The following is an 18,750-nucleotide window of genomic DNA, read 5'->3' as shown; positions in this document are numbered from 1 at the left end:
TTGTCTTCTGAAACACAGCAAGTGAGGCAGTGCTCTAAACCTGTTCTCTAAACCTCCTTTTCCTTTCTGCAAGTAATGAGGGCCCTTAAGTATTCACCTGCTCTACCCAAACAATCTCAGAGAACCGTACTCCCACCTTTACCTCTTTTCTCTCTCTTTACTTCCTTATTCTCACTTACTAAGTCACGTCTGATTTGCTGACCACTTTTGGGATAAGTACCAGGACAGAGTTCCACAGAGGACTTACTTGCTCAAAGTAGGGCCACCCCAGCTCTAGACCTCAGGCCTGCTATGCATTTCTTTGGCCTTAGAAGGGCTCAGCCAGGGATGCCGCCCACACCCTGGGTTCTGTCACCGCAGAGCAGCGTAGGCTGTTCACCCGCTGCCAGCTCTAGGTGTAAGCTGCAGTGCTGCCTCTTCCCCCAGGACTGGACAGGGTCTTCTGTCCTGTTCATCAGAGCAAGCTCTGCTTCTGCTACAGGAGACAGCTATAGTGCAGTTATCAGTAGTCATGACAGCCAGTTAGTTTAAGTGGTTTTAAGACCAGTCAGAATGGAGACAGGCTTACAACAGCACATGCTGTCCAGTGTGCACACGCAGACGTGTTGTCACACTGGCTGTCCTGAGAATACAACAGCTGGAAGTGAAAGACTGCTTACCGAGAGGCACATCCTTTGCTTTTGACAGATATGAGCCAGCAAGAAGTATTTAGGAAGCTTACCAGGAAAGGCACAGAATGCATCAAATAAAAGATGGATTCTTACCTGCCTGATTCCACTTTAAAGCAAGGAATGCTGGGTGAATTGTCTAACGAGGACACTAAGTGTAGTATCTGTATTTCTCTATGAAAAATACCTTTCTCTGCTTGGAAATAGGAGACACAAAAGGGAAGCTCCAAAGGTCAGCAGGGGTAAGCCTCCCAGTAACCTACAATCACAGTAATGAAAACCTATGTATCTCAGGCACTTTTATGATGTCTATCATGCTGGCTTGTACTCTCCCTGCCAGATTTGCATACAAAATGGATATTTTGGAAACGCATTCACAAATGTTACCTGAAATAGTTTTTCTTTGCCTGCCAGCAAAGAGCATCTGGAAACGATCAATCTCTCTCTTCACCTTGCCGAAATGTCCTCAGGGAGAAATTCATCTTTTAAGACAACTGCACGGCAAACAAAAAGTTTTTGCAAGCTTGCTAGATTAAAACTTGCTATAAGTTTGCCTGAGAAGAAAGCACTGGGAGGGGAAAGGGATCCATTCTTTCAAGGCATAATAAAACACAAATCACTTTCCTTACTTTACTGTTAGATGTGTAACAAGGCTTCAGCCACTATCACAAACCAGGTGCTCAGTGCCGTAGCCCTGTCAGTGAGTTCACATATCATTTGCTTCACATACAGCTGGTTTTCCATGGCCTGCAGTGGGATGCATGCATAGCTAACCTTCAAATATGCATATAAACTGCTGCAGCAATGAATGGCATGTCTAAGGAGAAATGCTACTAGACTGGGTACAATGGATAAGCAAGGATAAGTGCTTAAACTTACTCTAGTTTTCATTCTCCACCAATCCCCATGCTTAACATAAGAAACATTAACAGAAAAAAAACAAAAAAAACCAAAAAAAACAGCAAAAAACACAAAAACAACTTAAGGCAAGAATAAAGCTAAGTTTAGAAGGCAGTACTGGCACATTACCAAAAGCATAAAGCTTGGACCCAATCTGAATACAGTTGCATTTGCCTCAGCAAAGTTTATTTTGGGCAGTGAGGTGTGTCCTGCAGATGCTGCTGTCCACACAGCAAGCTGTGGCAACAGGAGCTTACTGGCTGGGGTTAGTATTGCACTTTTGAGGGACTCTCCCCATTGCCTTGGCAGCATGTGCTTTGGTTTTCAGAGAGCATCAGCTGCATCCCTTCTGGATGAAGCCCAAAGCAGCAGATGCACTCCAGGAGTGCCTTTAATGCACTCCAGCTGTGGCTGGTAGGTGGGCAAAGCAGAGTTAGCCTGCGGTATTCTTTCACATTACAGACACTCTCTTACTGTGCCAAATGACTTACTAATGTAAATGTAGCCACAGATTGAAAAGCACCCAGTAGCATGATATCAGAAATAGAATTAAAGTTATGCCACATATAGCTTCCCAACAACCCTATGACATTGACTAGGAGGATTAGGAGGACCTGCTTATTCTGCAGTAAGAACAGAAGAGCTGGTTATTTAACAAATAAAACTCATATGCAATGTAACCATGGGAAATCAACAGCTTTTCAAGATGGAATTGACTTTCTGAAATGAATTAGCAAGTACCAGGAGAGATAGTTTCCCTACAGCTTTTATTTCTGGTCCTTAATGCTTGAGTATGATATAAACAGCACCAATGGAAAATGCTATAGAGTTACTTACGAATTAGTTCTATCTGTTACTAAATGTGATAGCTTTTCAGGAGGATTTCTGTGGAGCACTATAAAAATGTGTGGGACATTTGCAGAATGAGAAAAAAAGAAAAGAAAGAAAACAAGGTCTGCATAATATTCCCTGTGTAAAAATGACTGCTTTGAGTTCCTCCGTATTGCCTGCTGAAGGCTGAATTTCAGAGGACACAGTGACGCACCTGTGTCACATCCAGCAGCAGACCATGTAGGTATGCATAGAGCTATAGGGGGTACATTCAACTCATGGTGACCTTTGCCTTTAAGCACATCTCATCACATTAGGTGTTTCCACAGCAAACAAAATAATTAACTTCCAGCTTTGTATTGAAAAATTAAATGAGGTCTTCTAATTAAAAACCAAGCACACACAGTTTGTCAGTTCTTAGGACCTCCATTTCTTGTCTTGTATAACGGCTATTTTTCTTCATTCTTTTTGTAGACTTCAGGAAGAAAAAAGGTTGCTTTTAAGGGCTACTCTGTAAGTAAATTGTAGGACCTACCTGCATTCAGTCCTGGCTACTTATCCAGGTACAGCAGCAATGCAGTCCTCAGCAGAAGCCTGCTCCAAGGGAACATGGATACTATGCATTACTAGGCTGTTTTGACTACAAAAAAATGCCCTTGGGAGCTGTATCTTCTGCTAAAATTCTGTCATTGACTTTAGAATCTTTATTTGACATATAGGAATTACATTTTCTTCGGCTATGTTACAACTAGAGAACTGAGAAAAACCTGAGATAAATCATGTTTGATAATTCCAAATGTCATCCTCAGCCACTTACACCTGTGCTTATGTATAGGAGTCCCACTCCATAAATACAAGTCCATAAGCCACAGCATTACTTCAGTGGGTTTTATGCCTCTCAAAATGGAAAAGAAAGGTGTTACCTTTCTTGTTCCTCTGCATGTTTGTGCTGATTCCTACCAAATCATTAATCTACTAACTTGACAAAACTGGAAGAGGTGATGGTGTTCACTGCATTGCTGTCTTCCAGGGAAGCACTGTTTTCCAGCAGAGACTCCCATGGGAAATAGGGTAGGTAGACTGGGTGACCTCCAGGTGCCAGCCTTATTTCTGCAAGTTTTATGAAAGAAGGAAGAGAAAAAATAAAAAATGATGTAAAACTTCTGCTTAAAATTCAAGTTACAAACATGCCTGTTTTTCTTTGAAAAGCAAGCAGCTTATGACAGTGTGGAAAAATCAGGTGAGTAGAACATTTCAAATGTTCTGGCTCACTTTCTTACTTCCAAGTAACAGGCCGTGGTTTTCTGTTTTTCTTTTCTACTTTTACTTTTTCTTTTTTAATTAAAACATAGAAAAAGAGAACAACAAAACCTGAAACTAGCAGGTTGGTTCTGTGCAGTCTATAGAATAAAGTAGTGCTGCTCATTAAAGCAGCCACGATGCCAGCAGTTGGCAAAAGCTCCCTCTACTGGATAGGTACCTACATAGATACTTAGAAAAATATAAGTATGTAAGATGCCAGCAGTATTTTATTACAATGCCAGAGATCATGGCAACACGGCTTATTTAAACTGCCACAGAGATACAGCATATTTACAGCCATGTGATGATGCACCAAAGATCCTGTGAGAACACACCACTTACAAGTCACTAATGGCAAGCAAACCTCAGAGCTTGTACAAAAATCAGCATTCCTAGCTATTATACAGCATGCCTGCAAACAAGCTTTTGCTATCGGGCACACTGATGTTATAACTATGTTAAATTACCAGTCTTTGAAACATTTCAGACATATATAAATCTCTTAGTCATACAAGATACAATTCTATCAACTCAAGGCATGTCAGAAAATTTTTAACAGTGCCAGAAAATTCTAACAGTGGCCCACGTTCTGCTTCCCAAAGAAAAGCTCACAGTTGCTTTTGCTTTGAGCCTGCTGCTGGGCAGTGTTGTTTGGTTGGTTTGTTTTGAGGAGAGGTTTAACATCCTCTGGTAAGTCCTGTGGTTTCACTTCCTCTCCCCAATACTCTTTCCCAGACTTACTCTGTGTTAATCCATATACAGGGATGAAGAAGGTGGGAGAAGCTAAGCAAAGGAAAGGGAAATCAGTGTTTGCACCCAAGAATGGCTCATGCTGTTAGAAGGCAGCAAAGCACAAAGCACTCATGTTGTTGCTCACAGCCGCAGCAGAGCAAAGGTGTGATTAAACTTTTGAAGCTATCAAGATGAAAGCATTCTAAAGATGAAGGGCACTTCATCTTCTAAATGAAGAGCGCTGATAAAGGTATTTGATAAGGACCAAAAATGCTTATCTTCATTCACGGAATTCATTGCATTCTTTTGTCAATCCAGCCCCACAGGTCCCAGCTTCCCTGAAAATTCCAAATTTTTCATAGTGCCCTGAAGAAAATACTTTAAAGGAACCAGCAACAAAAAAACCATTCCAATCTGTGGTGCAACTTCCCTTTCCAAGACCAACTGATCTAAGCCCATATCTACCAAGGACACAAATTCGGCAGGCTCCAATGAATACCAGGTTGTTTCCTTTGACCAGTGATACCTCAGAGACTTAAAAGAAGAACTAGCTCACTAGAATCCCCATTCCTCTGTTATTCCCACTATTTCTTAGTTCCTCGTTATAGGACTTAACTAGCTTTAACAAAAGAATTCATTACTACCAAAAGGTTTGTATCATTTACTGAGACTCCCATGTCTCACTGGAAGCTTCCTAAACAACCAAACCATGGCATCTCTCTTGGTAATTGTCTGTATTTTGCCAATCACTTACTGTACAGAAATGCTGCTTTTGTTTCAGTCTTCAAGTTTTGACCAACCCACAGAATGCTTAGCTGCTCTCTGCCTTTGATTGCGTCACCTTTTAAACCTGACCTTAGCCAGAAAACATTGCTGGCAGGATTGGAGTTACATTCTTACTAAGGTGCCTCTCTTTGCTAAAAGATTTTCTAAACATATCCCATTTGGAATTTTAAGGAGTCTGTTAATCTGTAACGTTAAGCTGCTACATTCTTTCAACACATTGCTCCATTCCCACATTACCAAACGTCTGTGTCTGTATTAAATTTATTTACATTGAGTGACCCAAGCTAAAACAAATGGTCACAGGAACCTTTTAAGCAAAAGAAAACCCAAGTTGTATCCTGCTGGTGAGAGAAAGCATTACATCTTTTCATCCAAATTCTGCCACGATTTTGCAAGATTAGCAAACTGGCAAATGAGCTTCCTGTCACCAGAGAAAGAGCAGCCAGCCTCACACAGCTCCCGTTTCCTCTCCTTCACTGATTACAGGTTCGAGATAAACGTCTTTGAAGAACACACTGCATTTCACAGGATTCAATTCCACACTGGCAGCCTGAAACTTATCACAAAGCATTTGTAAATGAATCAGTTCTTCGATAGCGTTAGCATGCATGGAGCTTCCGCATAGGAACAACAAGCAGACTAGCAGGGTGATGCCTTGCAGCAATCTCTCCATCAGCACTTCTCAGGGGAAGCATTGCCTGCCATGGGGGCCATTATCTGAAACAGCTGTAGTTTTACATTGACTTGAATTTTTCTTCCCCAGATCATCTTTCCTTTCTTGGAAACCTATATTGTGTAGCTGCTATTATATCAGCATCTAGAGGCAGCACAATGTGTTCACTGCAAACAAATTGCCTTCCAGCCAACAGTTTTCTACTCGACAAAAATTTTTTTTAGAGAATTCAGAACGAGCTTGTAGTGATTTTTACTGCCTTTTTTTCTTTTCCCCCATTACACATAATGATCATCATTACATTTGATTCATCGTAAAAACAGTGAAAGGGGTGAGTTAATAGCAGGCTGAATTTCAAAGCCAATATTCCACATGTGTATGCGGAGGTGTATGTTCCCTGTCACTGTCTCCTCTTGAAAGACAATCCAGGACAAACTGTTCTCTAGGCAGACATTTCTGAGCTGAGCTATCAGTTTAAGTTTAGTAAGCACTCACTCATGCATTTCCCAGATCCCATTGCACAGAGGAGGCAGATTTTCTCTTTTAGCAGCCCAAACCTCATTTCACCCTTCAGCTTCTCATCTTTTCTCTTCAGCTTCTGAAACAAACTGGAAAAGCTTCTCATTGCTCATTTCTTCACACTTACCTCATCTCTTTTTTTTTTAAGCACTGCATCATTACCATTTTCATCCTGTTTTGGGAATCAGCATCACTCCTACTCATCCAAAAGGAGCACTGAGAAGAGCCTCTTTTTCCACTGCGTGTGTTGGATGTGCTCCTATAATCCCAAGGCTTGCTGTGACATCCTCCCTGGAATATGGACATCTTCAAGGAATCTGAACAGCAGCTGGTAACTTTGCAGCCTCACAGTTCTTTATATCATTGATACTTCATTTGTAATTCTGACCTGGAATTCCAACCCCAGACAAATATTATAATTTAGTTCACCACCATTTTTATTTAGAAGCATTGTAGAGTATCTGAGTAAAACTCTACTAATCCTCACAAAAATCAGTGAGCTTTCTGTCCTCTTCTTCCTCTCCTGGCTACCAATGGTGTTCTATCCAGCCCTACCCAGCTGCTTCAAACAGCCTCTTTGTACGAGATACAGATGCCATGCCTTTCTCCCTCCAGAGCGGAGTACTGCTCAGTAATTACCACACTACCAAAGCTAGTCACTAGAAACAGAACTCTCATTGCAAGCTTTCTGGGCTGTAGCCCCACAGACTTAACTTCCAAATGCCTCTCATTCTGAATTTCAGAGCCGTAATTTGCCTTTAGGACCTTAGCCACGCCTCGGAGGTCTGTAGTTCCCTTTACAACTCACTGAGGATACAAAATTTCCTTTAGACGATCTTAGTTACTCAGAAAAAACAAACACGTTGTCTCTGAGCACAGAAAGGTCAGTCCCCTCCCTGCTCCAACAGGGTGTCTTGCTCCAAACACCAAGTATATTGCATTATCTGAAAACAAAAGGAGTGATGAGCATGCTAACTTCCTGAGCAGCCACGCAGAAAGGCAGGGCACACAATGTGAGCACAAAAGCCTCCTTGGCCATGGCTATTGTGGGATTGCAACCTATTTCCAGAGCTAGTAACATTAACCTTCAGCTGTAACACACTTTGAGCAGCACTTCAGCAGCAGAGAGGCTTACTGCTGTGAGTCTTGAATCCCACACCTTATGTCAAATCCTTCAAATTTCAGTCATCTACTGCATTCTCAGCAGTATCAGAGATATCAGAAGATACAGAAAACTGACCAGAGGGAGCATTTTCATTCAGAGACACTGAATTCAACACATCAGGAAAACTATAATTCCTTTCTCTGTGAAAAGAGCTCAAACCATTTGATCTCAAACAGTAGTACATGATAATTGCAACTGAAGTAGATGACTGAAGCTGCATATACTCACTAATCACAAATATGCTTTTCCATACTGAGGTTAAAAGAATATATTTTAAAGATCACTTAAAAAGTATGAATATTACATACACATATGAGTATAAAATCTACCAAATTCAAGCTAGCTCAAGACAGAAGAAAAACGTAAAACACTGACATGCACACTGATTGCTTAACCACATAAACCTGTTTCAGTAGGCAGATCTCAGTGCAGATTTCTAAGGCAGAGATGCTTCAGCTGACAATAAACCTAGAGCAGCTCTCACTTTCCCCTCAAAGCCCATTGTTACTTTTTCCATATATACAGGCCCCAAATTCCATGCAGCAACTTAGCACAAGTGCAGTATGCACTGGCTCGAATACTATGAAAAGCTTAACTAGCATTAGCACTGAAGTAAATATAATTTGACAGTAAAGGCTCTGTCATAGCTTTAGCTTAATATTTCTCCTGTACATATCTAGTTGCTATTTTCAGTTTTTGGAAGAGTACATTAAATGCTTCAGTTCTTCTATCAGTTAGATTCATGTTTCATGATGTAGAACATACAATATCACAGCGATTTATCTAATATTAAGCTCCACTTTTAGGTCAATATTTCTGTTTGCAGTTGTGTATTTATTACAATCAAAACCCTGAGGATTGTTAAGTCTTCAGAAATACAGCACCGAAATGCATACAGTACAGAATTAATTGCTCCCACTCAACAGGCATGCAGTGCAACATTTATATCGCAGATGTTTTAAAATGTAGTTTTATTCCAGTGAATATCTTTACATAAATTTCAAAACAGCACTATTCAAACAAATCACAGTACAATACTTAAAGAATCTTTAGTATATGCTCCTTTATAAAAGGTTTTGACACAATGGAAAAATCAGTCAAGAAAAGCTCACGCTACCAGGTTTCTTGATAAACAAAATACCCGTGAATCCTGTACCCATGAGCAGAAGTCTCCATCACAACGTTTTAAGACAACCTCTTTAAATTAACAGGTTTAAATTTTGTTTAGCAGATGAGTTTCTACCACAACACTGTCCATTAAGTTTTGTGCTTTCCAAAAGGCAAGCATACTGCTGAAATAAAATTCCCTACCCAACAGGAGAGAGAAATTCAGTAAACAGGTATTTGTTCCACATTCCAGCAGAGGAATCCAAGTTCATTTAAATTCTCATTACACTAAAACCAAGCGTATTCTGCTTATACCTTCTTCCTCTTTGTCTTTTCCCCGGAGTCTAGTTTCCGTTTCTTAGCATAAGCTGGTTCATCATCTTTTTCATCATCTTTAAACAAAAGACAGAATTACTCAAAGTCAGCAATGCCATATTTTTGTGTTGAACACCATCCTCATCCCTGAACAACTGACTCAGCCACATCTGAGATGCCTTGAGAAAAGGCACAGGAATACTAACAAACAGCATCCTCATTTTCAGAATGTGGATGATATGTGGTCAGCACAGGAATGTTTTGCTGTTTTAACATAGCTCAACTGAGGAAAGGCTCTGTTATGGTAGACGCTGCGTAGTATCTGCTCCAAAAAAAAGTACCATTTGAATAGATAAGATAAAAAGCTGAAAAATATGTTTTAAGAAGTAAAAAAAAAAAAAAAAGAAGAAAAAAAAAGTCAACAGGGGAGGAAATTAGGAAAAATGTATCCTCAGGAAGAGCATTGATATACTGGAACAGGCTGCCCAGAGAGATGGTGGAGACACCACCTGTGGAGACACAGGAGAGGTGTTTGAAAAACATGGAGGTGTGGCACGGAGGGACATGGTTAGTGGGCACAGACCAACGGTTGAACTACAACGATCTATCTCAGTGATCCTTCTACACTCAGTGGTTCTGCAATTCCAATGATGGCCGTATGCTACAGGATACCCTGCAGCTGGGCACCAACCCGGCCGGGAGCCCCAGCAGCAGCATCAGCTCCCCTTGCCTGCCCTACCTGACACCGCGTGCTCCTCCTCCTCCTCAGGCAGGAATCTGGCTCTGCCGGCGGGCCGCGGCGCATCGTCGCCGTTGTCCTCGTAGATGTTGGACCACTTGATGGCCATGTCGACGGCGGGGGCCGGCGGAGGCTTCTTCTCGGGCGGGCTGTACACCTCCGGCGGCGGCACGGCGTTCATCTTCCACGCCTTAAACTCCTTGGGCGGCTGCGGGTGAGAGCAGAGAAGCGGTCAACCTCACGTGCCGGACCTCAGAAGCAGGCGGACAACGCGGGGCAGGGCAGGGCAGGGCAGCCCCCTCCCCCCGGGCCGTACCTCCTCGGGCGCCCGCAGGACGCGGCTCTCCCAGTCGATCTGCTTGTTGAGCGGGTTGTAGAGGAAGGCGGGCGGCTGGGACACCTTCCGGAAGAGCTCGTCCGGCGGCGGCAGCTTCGGCCGGGTCCCCGGGCTGCTCCCCGCCGCCGCGCCGGCTCCCGCCTGCCGCTCCTCGGCCGAGGCTTCGTCGGCCTCCGAGTCGGAGCTGGAGCTGCCGTAGGCCGCGAAGTAGCCCAGCGGATCCTCTCCCTCCGCCGCCATGGCGGGGTGCGCAAATCGCCGCCCGCACGGAAACCGGCCCCGCGCCGAGGGTTCCGCCCGCCGGCCCCGGCCTGCTTTGCGGGTAGCAAACGGCGTCCGGGAGAAAGGGATGGAAATAGTTGACCTTTCTGCATTCGCACTTGAGTAGAGAGTGTTCAACCCCGGTAAGTTAGGGCTTTTTTGCTTTTCCTTTTTTTTTTTTTTTTGTTTTGTTTTGTTTTCTAATTCTAAGAGAATTAGACATTAAACTGAGACAACCTCCGTTTCTCTTTTTCACACCTGTGAGCTTCACTAGGAGAGAACAGAGAGAAATGGCATTGCCCTCAGCCTCCAGGCAGGTAAAGCTCCCAACACTGCTCTGGGGCACCTCCACCAACATCAGCTTGTGGCAGCTGTTGGGCAGCATGCAGGCAATCAGGCCCTGCAACCAGCATTGGAAAGCACAAGGAACTCCCAGCGCTTGCTGCTATTGCTAACCTGAGAGTACAAATACCAGCCATGAGCCGCACACAGCGTACAGCAGCAGACAAGGTCTTCATTTCACGTGTGTTCTCTCTCCACGGGTCTCTTCAAGGTAGTCCTACTAACACAGGTGTTTCACATTGTCAGTCTTTCCACCAGAGACAACTTCTCTAAAAAGAACAAAAGCCTCTCACGCATACAAAACGAAAACCACCCATCCAGGTACTGGCATGAGCTACTCCTAGAGTCTCTTAGAGCCTACACATTTTAATAAAGGCAAACAAGAAAACAAGCAAATATACAAAAGAATTTATTCAATAAGTTTGCTAAAAATATTTCATTTTTCTTAAAAATGCCCATTATAAACATTAATAAGATAATACATTCATTTAAAGTCTCAGGTTAAGAAGCTCCACTGCAGGAGCGCTCCCCGCACGGGCAGGCCTGCTGCTCACTGTGCAGCGTGGCAGGCAGCTCACACTGCGTGTTCTGATGCACAACTGCAAGACAGTTTCCACTGTGAGCTAAAGCCCTTTTTCAGTTAAGGCCAAGCTTGCTCTCTCCCCATTTACAAGAACCCAAGAAGAGACCCAAGTCTAAGCTTCCAAGGAAGTGAAAACAAGGAGGAGGAAAAAAAAAAAAAAAAAAAGTTTGAGAACACACAGGCAACTCATCTCTTCTCTTTGGTTGCTGTATACCACTTGAAATCTAGACACAAACTTCTATGTATCCTGAGTATGGGCAACTGCAGTAAAAGTTAAGGGAAGAAAGAGCTGCACTTATCCTCTATTTCATGCTAGAGAGCAAGATTTTACTTAAATTTAGATCCCAGAGTGCCACCTGTACTGATGAGTTTCACTTAGAATCATTTTCACCATCTTGAAGGTCCTCAGACATTTACAAGACAAGGCTTTTTTTATAAATACACAAACAGAAGCTCACATTATAAGCAAATGTAAGCTATTCACATACTGAATATGGATTACAATTGAACACTGCAGGTCATTTTCACCTACTACTGAAACCAGAGCAAACGTGAAATGAAAGTTTAGAGACTACACTGAGATCCTGGAGAAGGCCTGTCTCCGCAAAAGGAAAACATAACTCAGGGTTATTACCTGACTTTCGTCTTGAATGGAATGACACAGCTGTATGAAAACAAAAAGAATTCAAAGCACAAAATACAAAACTTGTATTTTGATATACTGAAAGCATCACTTTGAAGTGCAGCACTACAGAATGCTGCAAGAATGCATTTCCAAGAAAAAGTTTGTCTAGTAATTTTAAAGTGGTTAAGGCAGAGTATGAGAGGAATACTGCATTATATTGTGTTAAGAAATACGAGAACCTTCCCATGATCAAATAGTTTAAATGCCTTCAATTCTAAACAACTGTAAACGTATCTGTGTTGAAGAACAGGTATCTGAAGTACAACACTTCCAAGAATCTTTCAGTTAAGGACACTTTCTTGCCACAAGACTCCTCTACTCACCCACCAGGACAAAACACACAAGCCTTAGTCCTTAACATACAGTAACATTTTCTGACAGCCCACACGAGTTTTTAAAAAACTTTCCTTTTTAAAGATTAATGAGAATTTGTATTTAAAGTGCATCTCAAATCACAATTTTCTAAATTATATTACAATAATAACATGCCAGGGCTTGTGGATGTGTACTTGCTAGCTCAAAATCATTTTGATATTGAGTGCCCTTCAGTTTACTGGTCGGACAACGAAAGTCCAGAAAATTAAGAGCCTTCTTGTGAATAAGCATAGCTACAGATTTAGTAAGATGTTTGGATTTTTTTTTTCCCCAAATGAAAATACTTTTTTGCAAATTATACTCATATATATGGAGGATACTTTAATTTAGTGCATGAATTTAAGCTTTTCTGCATGTGAGCTTAAGCTTTTAGTCCAGGACGTTACTTTTCAATACTCAGTGCTTTTCTTAATCACTGTTGCTTTTTCACTCATCACAAAAAGAAAATTACATTTGTTATTATTATTCTGTAACTGCAGCTTAAGTACCTGCAACAAAACATGGTATCTTAAATATACTGGTTTAAAAACAAAGCAAACAAACAAACAAAAAAAAGCAGAACAACGAAAAAAAAAACTTTTGCTGGTGTAGTACCATAGTTAAAAAAAAAAACTCCTTAATAAAAACAAAATCAAGCAGCTGAGTCACTCAAATAAAAAAAAAAAACTCTTTAAAAACATAGCATTGATTGTTTCCTCTGATTATCCAAATTAACAGTTTGAAACCATTTTTTACCCTTAAAAGCCTGAAACTCAGTTTCAGTAGCCTTTGGATGAACAGACAAATGTCACTAAGTTCACTGAGGATGAAGAGAACGTGATCTTAAAGGCAAAAAGCAATTGTCACTGGAACTAGTACATGGTTCTTGCTGTTCTGACTGGAGCTCTGGAGGGAGAGGAGGTGCACCAGGGTCTCCAGGGCCTGGAAGAGTGACTGAAAAAATTGCACTCTCAGCATTTCCCATCTCTGCAACAGGTAGATTCATTGAATGAAGAGAGACAGCAGACATAAATGCAGCAGTGCTATAATCTTCTTCTGGATTATGCATCTGAGTAGATTCTTTGTCTTTTGTTTTATCAAAAAAATTGGATTCATCAGAATATGATCTAGAAAGATTATTTGTTCCTCCATACAGTGAGGTCATACAGGTGCTGCAACTTAGACCTGAAACAAGGAGCAGAGAATAAAATCAATTACATTAGGATGTATCCTTTAAACTGTGCTCTGAGTTAGTAGTGGTAAAGCTGCCTTTAAAGATCAGCTGTGTCCACTTTTAATAGACTGTTCTCTTCATCTTACCTGTGACGTTCCAGTACCAAATTAGAAAATACAAGCGGATCATCAAGTCAACCACGTGAAAGTTTTCTCTGTATCAGCTTCTAGCTGATAATAGTGCACTGTAATTGAAGCCTCCCATTAGGAAGTCACTTCAGCCCTCTGACCTATCTTTGGATAGAATATTCTCACTATAATATTCAAACTAACTTTTTAAAAGCTTCAGTTGCACGGTTCTACTTCAAAGTAGACTACATTTGACAGCTGCTATGCTTGAAGCTAGACAGAAATTCAGGTCTTTCATCTCTGGAGTTAAAAATATACTTTCTTCCTTCTTATTTATTTATGGGTGTGGAAGGGGAAGTAAGGGTTTTGGTTCAGAAACTTTATAATTTTTCTGCCTTCAAATGTGATACATATAGCTACTTAAGTTTTCTATGTCAACAAAACTTCTGACTGTATGAAGAAAGAGATTAACAGTCTAATTTTAAGTTCTGACATCGAAGGAAAGAATGAGAATTCCCCCTTCGTATTGTGCTTGCAGACTTATCTTCTGCTGAGATGTAAAGTTTAACAAAACCAAAGCATCCTGCTACTGCAGCAAGCAGCTTCAACAGAAATGAAAGATGGAAGATAATCACCTATTCTGAGCTCTGAATTAGAAGTTCATGGAAAGTAAAACTGAAGCATGAAACAAACTTATTCATTAGAACAACACACAGCACAGTTGTCTTCTGTGTTTGTTTTCTCTGATTTGTTGTTTATTACACATTCAGAAAATAAAGAAGTAAAGCTAGCAATATATGCCCAAGATTTTAAACTGAAAATTATGAAGTTTTCCAAGTATGTTGTCCCAAAAACTAGAGGAACAACAACAACAAAAAATCTGTAAGAAGGAATACACAACTGTAGGACTTTTATTTCACAGCTCCTCAAAATAAAACATCTATCTTACAGTACATTATTATAAACTTCTCACCTTTGAGAGCTTCAAGTTTTTCATTTTTGACTTTCAACACTATGTCAGTTATCTTTTGTAACAGAAAGTTTTGTGTTCTTTCTCTCCTGATGGATTCAACCAAAGCATCCAGTCCCTTTGGATTTTCTGCTAAGTAGTCCAATAACTTCCCAGTTTTTTTCCTACTAGAAGATCGAGAAGAGATCTCCTCTGTGTCCTCTCTAGTGAGTATTTTCTTTGAACGTAGGTAATCAAAGTGTCTCTCAGCTATAATTTTGTCACACAAGTAAGGACGCATCCTTTCTAAAGCCTGAAAAACAAAACAAGCTAACATTAGTCAATCTTTCAGTCCTTCAATTTATTTAGAAGCTACACTGAAAATCTTTATGACTTACAGGTTAATAAAATAGCTTAAAGATGCCACTATGTTATGAGCATATTATATGCAGAGAATTTTCTCCATGTGTCTATTTAAAAAGGAAAAAAAAAGTTTTTCTAAAGCATTCATCATTTTCCTGAGTGATCTAAGAAGTTTTAATGCACATTAACCAGTGGAGGCAAACACTGAAACTATTTCATTAAGTCTGTGTTTATCACATTTCAGAACAGTCATTAAATAAAATGAAAAAAAATTAAACCAATAAAACACAATAGCAACCACTCATTTTGTCTACACTGTCACATCTCTATGCCATTTGTATTGCAGGACACACACTGTCATTATCAGCATTCTCTGTACAATGAATAAATGCAGTCTCAGAGCAACAATATAAATATACTCACCGTTTAAAAGTTGCATTAGACAGACACAGTTATTTGGGCACAGAGGTTCACCATCAGATTACTGGCATCCACAATACATGATCTTCCTTCCACAGATGTAACTACTTTGAATAGACTTACCGGTTGCTTTTTGTCTATCCATCTGTTTTCTATTGGTTTAAGGCTTTATACCAAACTCCTGGAGCAACCTGTACAGCCCTGACATGCAGCACCAATCCATGGAAATGGATTATATAAATAGCACAACTCTGATGACTGGCCAAAGCAAAATGGAGCTACCCCCTACAGCATAACTTCAGCTAACAAGTGTCAACTAGTTGCTTAACTCTTTTCTATGACCAGCAAAGAGAAGAGAAGGGAAAAAAGATGCAAGTCTACCCCTGGGAGGGGATTGTACCCATTGCCTAAGAAGCCCTGCAGGCAGCCTGTCGCGACTGGGAAAGGTGAAGCAGAGCCCTGTTCTGAGCACAGAACTGCAGTGCCACTAAGTATCATCGGGCACTGTAGCACCTGGTATGGAGTTCCACCACCACTAACACACCAAGGTTCCCCAGAAACAAACTAACTTTTATTACCATATTCAATTACAACACAAATACCAATTTATTTCAAAGGTAATTTACAAGAGCAACATCACTACTTTGAATTCCTCTTTGGAAGATCACGTGCCTTCTCTTATAAGAAAGAATTTATTCACACATGTAGCATAACATAAAGCGACTTTCATTTACCTTGTTCATAGGGTTCACACAACTGCAAGCATCTCCAACTCTTATTTTAATCAGTACATTAACTTCAAAACAGAACTAGCACCTTGTTCACAACTCTGATTTCAAGAACCAATCTACTACTCTATGAAGATGAGTCACAAATGATACCTTTTTACTTGAAAAACAAGCTTTCATTTTACATAATACTACAGAACTGGCAGTTTCCCGTGCCAACAATTTTCACTGTGAGGAAATACACAAGGCAGATACCTGCTAGCTGAAAGTTACCAATGCGAAAAAAAAATCCCCCTTCTCTCCTTCCATCAAATTTGCCTCATTTAATTCAAAGAAAAAGCAATTTGAGGGCTAGAAGTGGGGAAAAAAAGCTTTAATATACAAGTGATGAAAGAAACAATCAATGCTTTTTCCTGAAGAAAACTTCCAAATATCCTCCAACTCGTTGAGATTACATTCTATGAAAGCAATGTGGAAAAGACTCTTTGCTTGTGCACTGATGAGCAAGGAAAATTTTTGGAGCAAACTGCCACAGCCAGACTGAATTCAATGTGAAACCAGAGCATAACAATGCAGCTGGAGCCGGGTGGCTTTTTCAGGATGAGGGCACACAGCAGCTGTATCTGTCCCTGCTTTTATTCTGGGCCTGGTAGTGAGAGGACCCAGTTCCGCAAGTGGATGATGACTCGATCCAGCTTCCTGTGCTATCACAGGGTGCTGGCCTAACTGACTTTGTAAGAACAGAGAAGGCCAGCAGTGCTGCTTGTATCACCTGCTCTGCAACACGCCTCAAGCATCCAAATGCAGCAAGCTGTGCTACAAATACTGCCAGCAACACTGATTTTTTCCACTTCTCATACCTCTTCCTACCACCACGAGGGATCAATCAACAAACTCTGAGACATAAGAGTCAGTAAAATTTTCAGCATTAGAAGTATAAAGCAAGTTGTTACTCAAAAGAAAAGTACTGTGTTTTGACTAACACCTTCCTGCACTGTGCCTTACACTAGATGAAGTGTATCAGTTCTGAATTCCCCCGACTGCCCACACAGGTTAGCAGTTTGTAAGGAACAGAAAGAATAGATATAGCAGAACAGGAGCTTTAAATATCCGTTTCTATATCAGTGTTCTTGCATCTCTCACTGCCTTCTTCCCAGATCTCCAACATTAGATTCTACCCTTTGTAATTTCTTCTTCAGACAAGTTTACCCAGGCCGGATGACCCCTGTAAAAGAGCTTTCTGAGGTGCACTGTCACACAACACACACGGGATTTCTGGTGGTGCAGCTTTTCTATCTCACAGCTCACTGTGCAGAAAAAGGCGTAAGACTCCTACGCTAATCTAGGCAGTTGCTTTAAGTATTCTCTGATGTGACAAAATGGTAGGGAAGGGGAAGGTATCAGGAGCCTGAATAAAAGGGGTAAAAATTTAAATATCTGTTAAAGTTTTATTACAGTTGTGCTCTCACAGCAGTTAAGCTGGGTCTGCTCTGATACCCTAGCCGCCCTGGTCACCACTTAATCTAGTTGAGAGCACTGCAAGCTCTGAGCAGTGCTGTGCTGCCTTCACGAAGACAGACCAGCATCTGACCTGGTCCATAGCTCACCACAATGAACGTGCCTGATCAGAGGTACTTGAACGACTTTGGGCAACCAAGTGAGCATACACTGAAGCAGCAATGAACCTCCTCAATAGGAGAATCTCTAGAGTCAGATTTACTATACTGCATTTTGATGATAAAATTAAAGTTTTCTCTTACTACATACCAGCCTTCCATCAAGTCCTCCAATTACCATATGGAACTGTAAGAGGCTGAAGTGACACTGATGGACTCCTGGGAGAAGAAACTGCAAACTCAATCACTAACACAGACAAATTTAAATCAGACTGTATGTGTGACTTGATATATAAGTAGGTCCTGCCTTCATTTACTTTGCTTTTTCTGTAACAGCCGGATGCTACCTATTGCATTTGTACTCTGAGGTTCCACAGAAGCAAGTAGTAACTCGAAAAACATGCCTCACAAACTATGACAAAGCATTTAAAGGAAACGCTGCACGCATAAAGCTGTTAAGAAACTAAGCTAAGCTTCATCCTTTTCTGAATGAGGAAACGGCACAGGAGAGAAGAAAAAAAAATTACCCAAGAGGCCACACAGTATTAATAAACACAAATTGTAGAACTGCATTATAGAAATTGCTACATAGGACGCTGTACATTACGAACACTCCGGACGGTCAACAAACAAGAGGCAAAGTGATTTCCCCTCTGATGTAACCAGTCACCCACAGCCCAGCGCTGTCCTCGTCCCCGCCCCGCCCGCTGTCCGGGCACGCGCCGGGGAACTCCGCTCAGCGAGGCGGCCCCGGCCGCTCTAACGGCGCTTCCGCTTCCCACCGCGTCGGCTCCCGCCTACAATCTGGCCCGGCACTTGCCTCCTTCTTCACGTCAGCCATCTCGTCTTCTGTCAACGGCCGCCCGACTGCACTCGAGGCCGGGCCAGAGACCTCCATCGCGGAACCCCTCCGAACGCACCGCTGCGAAAACCGCCCCCAGCGCCGCTTCCGGCCGCGCCGCGCCGCGCCCCGCCCCGCCCCGCCCGCCGGCCCACGAGGAAGGCACGCGGCCGTCCCGCCCACGGGCGCACGCGCAGTCAGGCGCCGCGCCGCGCCACTGTAGCGGTGCCGC

General features: G+C 41.8%; 2 protein-coding genes across 2 annotated transcripts; both read right to left on the bottom strand.

Annotated features, from left to right (window-relative positions):
- Positions 1 to 8,517: 8,517 nt before the first annotated feature.
- C10H1orf52 (chromosome 10 C1orf52 homolog) lies at positions 8,518 to 10,428 on the bottom strand. The gene is made up of 3 exons (XM_010715996.4): positions 10,054 to 10,428; positions 9,738 to 9,945; positions 8,518 to 9,075 (listed from the first exon to the last, which is right to left on the bottom strand). Exons 1-3 carry the CDS (start codon positions 10,312 to 10,314, stop codon positions 8,993 to 8,995), a joined length of 552 nt encoding a protein of 183 aa, XP_010714298.2. The 5' UTR covers positions 10,315 to 10,428; the 3' UTR covers positions 8,518 to 8,992.
- Positions 10,429 to 11,070: 642 nt separating this feature from the next.
- Positions 11,071 to 18,669, bottom strand: BCL10 (BCL10 immune signaling adaptor). Its single transcript, XM_010715963.4, has 3 exons — positions 18,498 to 18,669; positions 14,575 to 14,863; positions 11,071 to 13,484 (listed from the first exon to the last, which is right to left on the bottom strand). The coding sequence occupies exons 1-3, from the start codon at positions 18,573 to 18,575 to the stop codon at positions 13,117 to 13,119; spliced, it is 735 nt and encodes a 244-aa protein (XP_010714265.1). The 5' UTR covers positions 18,576 to 18,669; the 3' UTR covers positions 11,071 to 13,116.
- Positions 18,670 to 18,750: the final 81 nt, after the last annotated feature.

The sequence above is a fragment of the Meleagris gallopavo genome, chromosome 10 (assembly GCF_905368555.1).
Source record: "Meleagris gallopavo chromosome 10, MGAL_WU_HG_1.1, whole genome shotgun sequence".
Lineage (NCBI taxonomy): Eukaryota > Metazoa > Chordata > Aves > Galliformes > Phasianidae > Meleagris > Meleagris gallopavo.
This window is presented reverse-complemented; position numbering and strand designations above follow the sequence as displayed.

What these genes read in the sequence shown, in the direction of transcription:
- C10H1orf52 (XM_010715996.4), bottom strand. Translation starts at nt 10,314, where the DNA reads ATGGCGGCGGAGGGAGAGGATCCGCTGGGCTACTTCGCGGCCTACGGC. An exon ending in TCCTGCGGGCGCCCGAGGAG is followed by an intron (nt 9,946 to 10,053) that starts GTACGGCCCGGG and finishes TCTCACCCGCAG; the next exon opens with CCGCCCAAGGAGTTTAAGGC. An exon ending in GGAGGAGCACGCGGTGTCAG is followed by an intron (nt 9,076 to 9,737) that starts GTAGGGCAGGCA and finishes TTTTGTTTAAAG; the next exon opens with ATGATGAAAAAGATGATGAA.
- BCL10 (XM_010715963.4), bottom strand. Translation starts at nt 18,575, where the DNA reads ATGGAGGTCTCTGGCCCGGCCTCGAGTGCAGTCGGGCGGCCGTTGACA. An exon ending in TGGCTGACGTGAAGAAGGAG is followed by an intron (nt 14,864 to 18,497) that starts GCAAGTGCCGGG and finishes TTTGTTTTTCAG; the next exon opens with GCTTTAGAAAGGATGCGTCC. An exon ending in AAAACTTGAAGCTCTCAAAG is followed by an intron (nt 13,485 to 14,574) that starts GTGAGAAGTTTA and finishes TCCTTGTTTCAG; the next exon opens with GTCTAAGTTGCAGCACCTGT.